Source organism: Emydura macquarii, unplaced genomic scaffold (assembly GCF_026122565.2).
Source record: "Emydura macquarii macquarii isolate MOO-44397 ecotype Brisbane River unplaced genomic scaffold, CSIRO-AGI_Emac_v2 contig_1363, whole genome shotgun sequence".
NCBI lineage: Eukaryota > Metazoa > Chordata > Testudines > Chelidae > Emydura > Emydura macquarii.
The window spans coordinates 24,630,142-24,639,781 of record NW_027131500.1 but is presented as its reverse complement, the minus strand read 5'-3'; the positions used below and the strand labels follow the sequence as shown (position 1 = coordinate 24,639,781).

At 37.5% G+C, this 9,640-nt stretch overlaps 1 protein-coding gene across 2 annotated transcripts; it reads left to right on the top strand.

The window, feature by feature from the left end:
- The first annotated feature begins 545 nt into the window (after positions 1 to 545).
- MMAA (metabolism of cobalamin associated A) lies at positions 546 to 8,058 on the top strand. Of its 2 annotated transcripts, none has more exons than XM_067551946.1 (6): positions 546 to 1,028; positions 2,449 to 2,571; positions 4,014 to 4,184; positions 4,542 to 4,627; positions 5,302 to 5,451; positions 7,564 to 8,058. In XM_067551946.1, exons 1-6 carry the CDS (start codon positions 602 to 604, stop codon positions 7,849 to 7,851), a joined length of 1,245 nt encoding a protein of 414 aa, XP_067408047.1. In that variant the 5' UTR covers positions 546 to 601; the 3' UTR covers positions 7,852 to 8,058. The 2 variants fall into 2 exon arrangements, with proteins under 2 accessions (XP_067408047.1, XP_067408048.1); XM_067551947.1 differs by having other exon boundaries at positions 842 to 964; positions 7,564 to 8,049.
- The last annotated feature ends 1,582 nt before the right edge of the window (positions 8,059 to 9,640 follow it).

Below are 9,640 nucleotides of genomic sequence, written 5' to 3'. Positions count from 1 at the left end.
AGTGCACCATCTACTTCTAGAGAAGAGATACAAAAGGTAAACTCCAGAGAGTTGTTTTATTTGATTTTTGTTATGGGCTTCAGAACAGAACAGACAAAACTGTTGGATAAATGTAAGGTCTGCTGTGTCAAGAGCACAGAAAGGAGAATGTGTATGTATAAAAACTTTTCTAGCTCTTGTGGTGAATTTTTTTTGTTTTTTGTTTTTGTCAAAAAAGCTTTATGGTGCTCAAGAGGATACTGTTTTTATATGACACCCCCCCCCCCCAACTAGAATACAAACTTTTAAAATACATGGGTTAGTTTATTAACTTCAGCTTTAAATCCACCTAATGGGTGGTGTTCCATGGTGATATTTCTCCAACAGGAAGAGAATACCATCTTGTAGAGAGACCCACTTACACAACTATTTTGTATGCAAATCATCTTCATACAGGCAATGGACACAGGTGTGGATAAAATAAAGTCCTAATAATTTTACTGAAAAAGATTGATCATCTGTATCTGTTAATTTGAATATTTAGAGGTATGTTGAAGAAACTGAAGTGTTTTTTCTCTTTTCTTAGGCTGGCTGCAAACAGAGTTGAACTGATACAAACAAGATGAGCATATTGTCATTGCTGCTAAGATTCCCTCACTACCATTTTCTTAGAAAGACTTCTTTCAAAAGCTTCCATTCAAATTCCATCCCTGGATCATTGTTTCCATATACTCAACCTTTTAATTCAGTATGTTTGTATTGTGTGAAGTGGATGTTGCCACCAAGTGGTTTGAAAAGAAGGATGTGTTATCAAGCAACCATCGACCAACAGACACAGGGACTTTGTGACAAGGAACAGAGACTTGTAGACAAACTTTACAGTGGATTAATCCAAGGGCACAGAGCCTGCTTGGCAGAGGCCATTACCCTTGTAGAATCAACTCAGAGCAGGAAAAAGGAGATAGCCCGGGTGCTCATTCAGAAGGTATTATCCTACCACAGAGAACAAGAAAAGTTAAATAAAGGAAAACCACTAGCCTTTAGAGTGGGTCAGTCTTCTTTTGTCTGTCCAGTAACTGTTTTGATCTTATGATGATATCTCTTGTTTCTGAGATTTTTCATTTTTAAGCAAATATGGAGTATAGTCTTACATCACTGGGTTATTAATTGTTTGTAACCATCTTTGAGTCACTTGTATTGTTCATAAGAATAACTTATCCACTACACTGGAAAATAGTCTTGGGGAGGCTTTAAAAATGGTCTCTCAGTTTCTGGGGAGAATAAAGGGATTTCTCATGGATGATAGGATTAGTTTTTCAAGCTGAAGAATGTGAGGGCTAGAAGGTGTAGCTGCACCAACTATTTCAAAGTTTAGATGAGCACTACCAATCTTTTTTATTTTTTTATTTTTTTTGAGTTGCATGCCTTCCCCCAAAAAAGGGGAATAATTTTTTTCACTTGTTTTATCATTAGTAAAGGCCCTACCTTAAAGCAACCTTTACCTTTTGGCTAAGGAGAGGTGGGTGGGATTCCCTTTACACCCTATCAAATGCTTGTCCTGTATCAATTGGAAGGATTGCTGTAGTGTGTTAACACAGTTGCCAGTTCCAATACACATGGGTATGACCAAAAGAAGCAAGAATTGAAGCATGACATCTTAAATGTTAGTGAAGAGCACAAACCACAGGGTAACAGGCCAGTCCTAGTTTAATTGTCCTAAATTACTATGCAGGTCACCCAACTTCTTATTTGAAACAGCAACTTTAAATGCCAAATGATTTCTGAAAATGGTACATTCGGCATGTTACATTTTTAAAGTTCAGCAGTGGTAAGTCAATATGGACAAATCTCTGTTTGGGGAGGGGAGAAGAGGTTAGAGAAATCAATCTTATGTTGCTATGAGCGGAATGAGTAAGTTAGAGAGGTAAATGGTCCCCAGCTAAATAGACTGATGTAACACACTGCAAATCTAAAATGACAAGGTTTGGGTTTCTTCCTTCGTGAAAATTCAATAGTAACATGTAATTCTAGTATGGCATAACAGGAGGATGAAATTCACCAATATGTGGTTTATCAAGGTGATTATTTTTAGCAGTTGCTTGCATTTTGTGTTATATCTGGAGGAGGGAAAAGGGGAAGTTACTTTTTCATACAAATACAAATTTTAAAAAAAAATCCCTTCTGTCATTGGGGAGTTTTGTGTGGAGGTGAGAGGGAGGTCAAAAGAGGAAGGGTAAGTTACCAGTCGTGACAGAATTCAGACTGTTTGTAGTAAATAACTGGAATTGAGTCTCAGATTATTTTTCTTAATTATATTTTTAAAACAAATTATTTCCTCGTGAAAAATATCAATAAAACCATGTTATTGTCAAAGGAAGATGTTGGGCATTAGTTCATAACATACAAGTAGCACTGAGAAAGAAAGATCAATTTAATTAAACTAGAGTTCTTTGTCCCCCTACTACTTAGGATTGTCTGGTCCCCCTGGTGCTGGGAAATCGACATTTATAGAATGCTTTGGGAAAATGCTTACAGAGAGGGGACACAAAGTGTCTGTGCTGGCTGTGGACCCTTCCTCTAGCACAAGTGGTGGTGAGTACGTCTTAGAAAGTTTTCATCAGCTCTCCAGCATTTCATCTTGACAATATCTGGAGCTTCTGTTGTATGTGATTGAAATTTTGTCCTATAAAGTTATGCTAATGAACTACATATTGCACTATCTTTAGTCTTTTTTGTGTGCTGTGAAATTAGGCATCGTTGTTCCAGTTCCGTGAGGTCCCCAAATTTGTGCTGTCTTCTGGTGGCCTTGTACAGTCTCTCTCCTATATGATGTGACTCTTGGTTATTGTATGGGGAAAGGAAAAACTTCCTTTTCTGTGATCAGTACTGTTATTGTTAAAACTTTGCAGAGTAGGCTGGAAGTGATGCCAAATAATTTCTTCATTCAGAGGCCATCAGAATACACTTCAATTCAGTCCTGCTTCTCAAACATATATGCCTACTTTGCTTTGGATCTTGGAAAAATCCACTATCATCCTTGAAAGGAAACAAGTTGTTTAACTTCTGTGGGACTATCTTGATTCCGATAGGCTCTTCTGTGTAGTAAGTCATGGTGATGTTGCAGTGTCACTGACCTCCATTCACTTTTTTTCTGTGTGCACCCCCCACCCTCCTTTTTCAGCCTTAAGCTCTCCAAACCTATGTAGCTTTCATTTGCCAACCTGACCCCTCCCAAAATTTATAGCCTAGGGGGCAGTGCTGACTAAGCTTGATTAAGAAAACTGACCTGGGACCTAAGCAGTAGCAACTGAGATTTTAATCCTTCTGTCATAGATGGCTATATCTGACTAATACATTGTCGTTTTCTGTATATCTGTATTCTCTTGAAACTTGTTATAATTCCACTGCAGGGGGATGTTACAGGTTAACTATAAATAAAGACTCCCCTATAAATTGGGGCTAGAAATAATATGCCTTGAATGTGTAGTGGAGACAGTAGATTAATAGGCCATCAGATAAAGGGGTCCAAACAAGTAACAAAGAGGAGGACTGAGAGGGTCTCTTCTTTTACTCTTTAGCAACACTTGTCATACCAATAAATTCTCATGAAATTAAAATAAAAATTGACTAGGAGAGTTTCTTCTTGGGAGGACACTGCTTGTCTCTGGGCAGCTTGCTATGGAGTGGGAGATGAGGCTCTGCCCTCAGGGATGGATAACAGATAGGTAAGAGTTTGCCAACCCAGCTGTACTTAAGTCACACACAGGAGTTCAGGGGTTGCAGAGTCCTTGCTGGCATAGAGGAAGCCCTTTGAGTTTAGGGACAGTGGGCTCCAGTAACTTGCTGTTACATTTTTGTGATATTCTCAGATCTAGCAAGCCAAAAGAGCCACATAGGACCTTGCTAGCACACAACACTATCACTGAGAAATTCTCATTTGACTCTTCAGCAGAGAGAGACTCACCTGCCCACCTGGGCTATTGCCTGTTGAAAATTAACTGACTACTTTGTCCTTTTTTAAATTGTTTTTTAAGGCTCACTCTTGGGTGATAAAACACGGATGACTGAGTTGTCAAGGGACATGAATGCTTACATTAGGCCATCTCCAACCAGGGGAACGTTAGGAGGTGTGACTAGGACCACAAATGAAGCTATTCTGCTATGTGAGGGAGGAGGCTATGACATCGTTCTTGTGGAAACAGTAGGTATGTGATTTAAAAGTAAAAGTCCAAAATGTAGCAGTTCCACCCACTGTATTATTCAGGCCACTTTATGACACTAATGATGCATATTTCCTCTTACAGCTTTTCTTCTTCCTTGTCTGTTTCTGGTGTTTCATTTTGGTCCATCCCTTTCATAAGTGGGTGTTGACTTCACCCAATGGGGCCTTACTGTTATGTCTTTAAGCCTTGTAAAGTCTGAGAGAGAATTTTCTAAAACTAGATTTCATACTGATCTTTATTGTAGCCAGCTTTGTTCAGCTCAGAGAGGGAACCATAGTGGGATCCTATTACTGTCATTAGAATGGCTGTGAAAGGTCAATTCTGGTTTTAATTTTTCAGGTGTGGGACAATCAGAGTTTGCAGTTGCTGACATGGTTGATATGTTTGTTTTGCTGCTACCACCAGCAGGAGGAGATGAGTTACAGGTATTTTATCTTTTTGAAATGCTAATTATGACCCAAAATAGAAGTCTGAATTTGGAATATGTGCGTGCATTAAGTCTGAGTAAACAGGTATGGGTAGTATTTTTCCAAAGTGGTCAGTGTTGTCCTAACTCTTCTTCCACTGAACTCAGAATCTTACTTACTTGACACACACAATTTGGATCTGAATTTTCCCATATGTTAGAGGTGTTAGGATTTAAAGTTTTGGTTCTGACCAGTCTCTTATGATCCACATATTCATTAGATATGATTAACTTCTTGTTACTTTTGAACTCTAGAGTGGGTACATAACAGCAACAATCAGTTGTGTAACAACTTATTAGCTTAGCAAACTCAATGATGCTCCTTTCAGGTAACATGCCAACCCCATGTTATGCATACATAAAGGATATTAGTTTTACATATTTATTCCTCTGACATGAGAATTTAATGTTTCTGAGAGTCATCATTTCTGCATAACTACTAATGAGACTTCCCAGTGAAACTTTGGACATTCCTAACATTAGGAAATTCCTGGCACCTAAAAGAAAATCAAGGGGTGAGATGGTAAACTAATGAAACTTGTTTGTTGTATTATCTTATGAACATTTTGTGACTGAGCATTATAACACAATTTTTCTGACCATTCATTTTTCCCTTTTCCTTGTTCCATTCAGGGTATTAAACGGGGTATAATTGAGATGGCAGATCTAGTTGCTGTAACTAAAGCTGATGGGGATTTAGTTGTGCCTGCACGGAGAATACAAGCAGAATATGTTAGTGCTATGAAATTACTTCGCAAGCGCTCTAAGAATTGGAGACCAAAGGTCTGTGCAATTTTCTTCCCTTTATTTCAGAAGAAGTTTTGTATGTTACAGGACCTAACTTAATCCTAACTACGTATTAGTCACCTTGACATTTATATAAAAGTGCCAGTCTCTACTACCCAGTTGTGTACCTCTGCCTGAAATGTTTTCGCTACTTCTGTCACACAATCCCTTATTTATTGGGTACCCTCCCTGAACTAGTTTGGAAAGCCATTACTCTCCTCCAGATCTTTCCTCAAAACTCACTTCTACTGTGATGCCTACAACAAACTGATAATGGCTGGACAGACGGTCAGTGGGACTTTCTGATTTTTAATAATTTCTATTCATTTTTAAGAAGTTTGGGAACCATCTTGTTGTAAACCATACAAACCTATGTAACTACCTATTATCATTGTTATCTCTGTTCGTTTTCTCTCTCATTTCCTCCACCTTGTTATATCTACTTGTCATATCTCATATTAGACTTTAGACTCTAGTTTTCCTCTGTGTGCAGCACCTAGAACAATGGGTCCATGATCCTGTGCGCCTTTAGGTACTACTGCAATACAAATAATTATAATTTTATAAATTAGGCAAAGAGTCAGTAGTAATGCTTTTATATATAAATGAGGCTTCCTGGGCACTGGATAAAATGGATTGTTAAACAGTGTGATCCAGCTAGACTGTCTGAGCCTTGGTCATGAGTTTTCTATTCTCATTCTGCCAGTACGCTTAGTGCCTCAACTTCCAGTGATGTGAAACTCAATTAGTGATTGGATGTCACTGCAGAAGGCAGGGCAACTACTTCTTTGCTTCCTGATCAGATTTTCCAACCTTTTGGCTTATCCTTTTGAAACAAAAACCAGGAAGTTATGCAAACTGACCTGAATTTGCCCTCCTAGCAAACAGGGTTTTTCTTTTTCTTTCCTGACTCTAGTGACTGCCTCTATTGTCAGAGTGTTCAGCTTTTTACATAGATGACACATACATTTGTGCATTGCGGTGTCTAGTGATTAATTTGTTCAAGAGACAGAGCAGTTTACACCGAGCTGAAACCTTTACCACATAACTTTTAGTAGGGAATATAGCCTTTCACTGTCTAGTTCCGTTCTGCTCCAAGAGATCCATATAACCACAAACCAGGAGAGCTGACAGGGGATCTGAGATTTAAATTAACTAGCAGAAGCCATACTCTCCCCATAGCACTGGCAACAACGAAAGCAAAAGTTTAGATCTAGAAGCTATAACGAGACATCCTTTTTTATTTATTTAGGAAGTTTCAAGAAGTTTACAAAACAGTCCTTACAACAGTAAGCTTATGGTTCAAGAGACATCATACAGGAATATAGTAATCAGGTCTTTCATCAATGGAGCGTTACCATATTACAGCGTGAGCATCCTTACAACACCTGTAATATGTTATTTCTAAAGATGTTAAAAAAAATGGACAAGTGTGGTTTGTTTGGTTTTGGCAGATGCATGTATTTTGTCTGTGTATTGAATAAAAACACTTTTCTCTTTAAGTAGGCTATTGTTTCATATGGCTATGGTGTTTGGAAAATGGATCACTATAGGCTGGAAAGCAATGTACACAAAGATGTTAAAATAAAATAAATTCTTATGGGAGTATTTGAAATTATGGAGGGTTTCATATTAATGCTGTATTAGCTATAAATATGATTACCAGAATAGCCAATTGACTTTCCTTTTAAATAAAATAGTAATATTGTATACTTTACCCAAGTTAATATTTATATGTTAATTTGTATAAGGATCATAAAACTTTAGACACAGTGTATTACTGAAGTGCAGCCCCTGCTATGGGTGTTAGCCATCAGATAGTAGAGGGGGAACGTTGTTCAAGAATACTTAGGCGAAACCCTCTTTTTCACAAGTACTGTGGGATGAGAGTATTGTTTTGGAGGTGGCAGAAACTTGGTTTTCAGGTCTCATCAGAAAGACACACACAGTAATCTGCATGAAACGAATCTACAGTATGAGTTTGTCTTACGAGGATTGGAACCTGTGATTTTTAGTGGACTCTAACTGATGCAGAACTCAGGTGTAGACAACCGCCCTAGTCCAATGATTACTTATGTTTTTTTTTAAATGTCTTTCTTAATCCAACAGGTAATGCGCATCTCTGCCAAAACTGGAGAAGGCATTTCAGATTTGTGGGATAAAATGACAGAATTTCACAACCTCATGCTTACAAGTGGTGAGTTGATCACCAAGCGACAGAATCAGCAGAAAGTGTGGATGTGGAATCTAATCCAAGAAAATATGCTGGACCATTTCCGGAGTCATTTGGCAGTGAAGGATAAGATTCCACTTTTAGAAGAAAAGGTTCTGAATGGCGTCTTGGCTCCCGGGGTGGCAGCAGACCTATTGCTGAAAGCATTCAAAGACAGACCCTAAAATGCCATGTTCTACTGTGTCATTGATCAATTTGCACAATTATTTCAACATTAAAAACAATTTTCCTAAGCATGGCTTTAAATTATTATTATTACTGCAACATACTTGCATATCATGCCTTGACTACATTTATTTTCTGATTCAGGCAAAGATAATACACATGAGGAACAAAGCTAGTTTTTGGGACTACTACAAATTATACTCTAACAATTTCTATGACAATCTCATTAAAAGCTTTACAAACATCCTTCACTATACAGTACTCCAATAAGTTTTAGAAGTGTACATTTTTCTTTAAGTAACTTTAGGGTACTGTTTGTCATATAAGCTAGTTTGTTTGCCTTCATTCCAAATAGGTTTCAGCACTTGTTATAGCACTATTACATTTACCAACAAAACTCCCATCCATAGCATATAAACATACAAAACGAGGATAGGTGTAACTAAAACTTTGTGAGCTCATCTGTATCTTTTACTGCAGGGACGTCTGTTTACATCACTCTTAAATTTTACAGTGCATACATGACCTGTGTAACTTAGACTTAGATTTTTCTGATTCGGTTAACGCTACCACAGTAAGCACATTAAAAGATGTCTCCAAAGTCTTGTGTACACAACAAAATAATTATTTAAACATAGCTGTGGTATAATGCATCTTATTGCTGCTGGAGCCTTCTGTGGTTTATGCCCATGGGTTGGATCCTTGTTAGAGTTTATCCATGCTACAGCTTTTCAGCTCTGGTTTAGCAGGAGCTGCTGCAGGAGAGCTGTTGCCAGTGTGAACCATTGCCCATCTCTTCACTGAGTGACAGCAAAAGCATTGGGTGCTGCATAAGCATCTGTCCAGAACCTGTTCTTTGTGTTATAAATAGAATATAGGTTTGAAGCAGCCTTGCCTCGGTTCTATATTTATTCAGTAGATATAAGGAGAGACACTACTTGATTTCTGCCTCCTGAATAGAAAACAAAAGGTGAAATTTCATTAGGTAACTTGGTCTTTAATATAGCTAATGATAAGACTTCAACTGGAACCCACATCATAGAAAGAGTTTCTTTAGTGATGGATGCCTTTATATTTATCATTAGCTATATTTTAAAAAACAACTGTGTCTATAGTGGTTTGAGGCCATTTGGCTGGATGAAAGAACTTAAATTTCGAAACAAAATGGCTTTCTCCAGTTAAATTCACCTTAGTTAGATGCTTTGACTGTTCTAGATGTATATGCACATTTTGATATCCTTTAATAATAAACAGAATTTCTTCTAAAATCCGATTTGGAAAACAGGGCAGAAATTTTGGAGATTGCAGAAAAAAGCAATAAAACAACAGTTGGCGTTCTATGAAGAATTCTTCATATCTTGCATAGATAAATGGATGTTTTGAATTACATTAAAAGCTGTGATTTGTTTTCTTGGCTTTCCTGACATACTTGATTTTGCATCTATAGTTATTTCTCTTGATCTTCAGCTTTTTCTTTACTGCTAAGCTACTTCAGAAAACTTACCTTTAGATTTTTGAAGACACTAGGAGTTTTTCTTTTCATCCTTTATATAACAAAGTAGCATGAGTTAGACAATGAATAATTCTTATTGCCAGGATTAAAGTTAGTTCTCATGTCAGGTGACAGCTTTTGCATTATTTTCCAATACACTTCTTTTAAAAAAAAAAAAAGGATAGACTTGCATGTGAGTAATTTGTTCACAGGACTAGCCCTACTGAAGTAAATTTTCAGGTATTTATTTTAGTACTGAACAGCAGGACAACCACAGTTTGGTTGGTGACAGACAG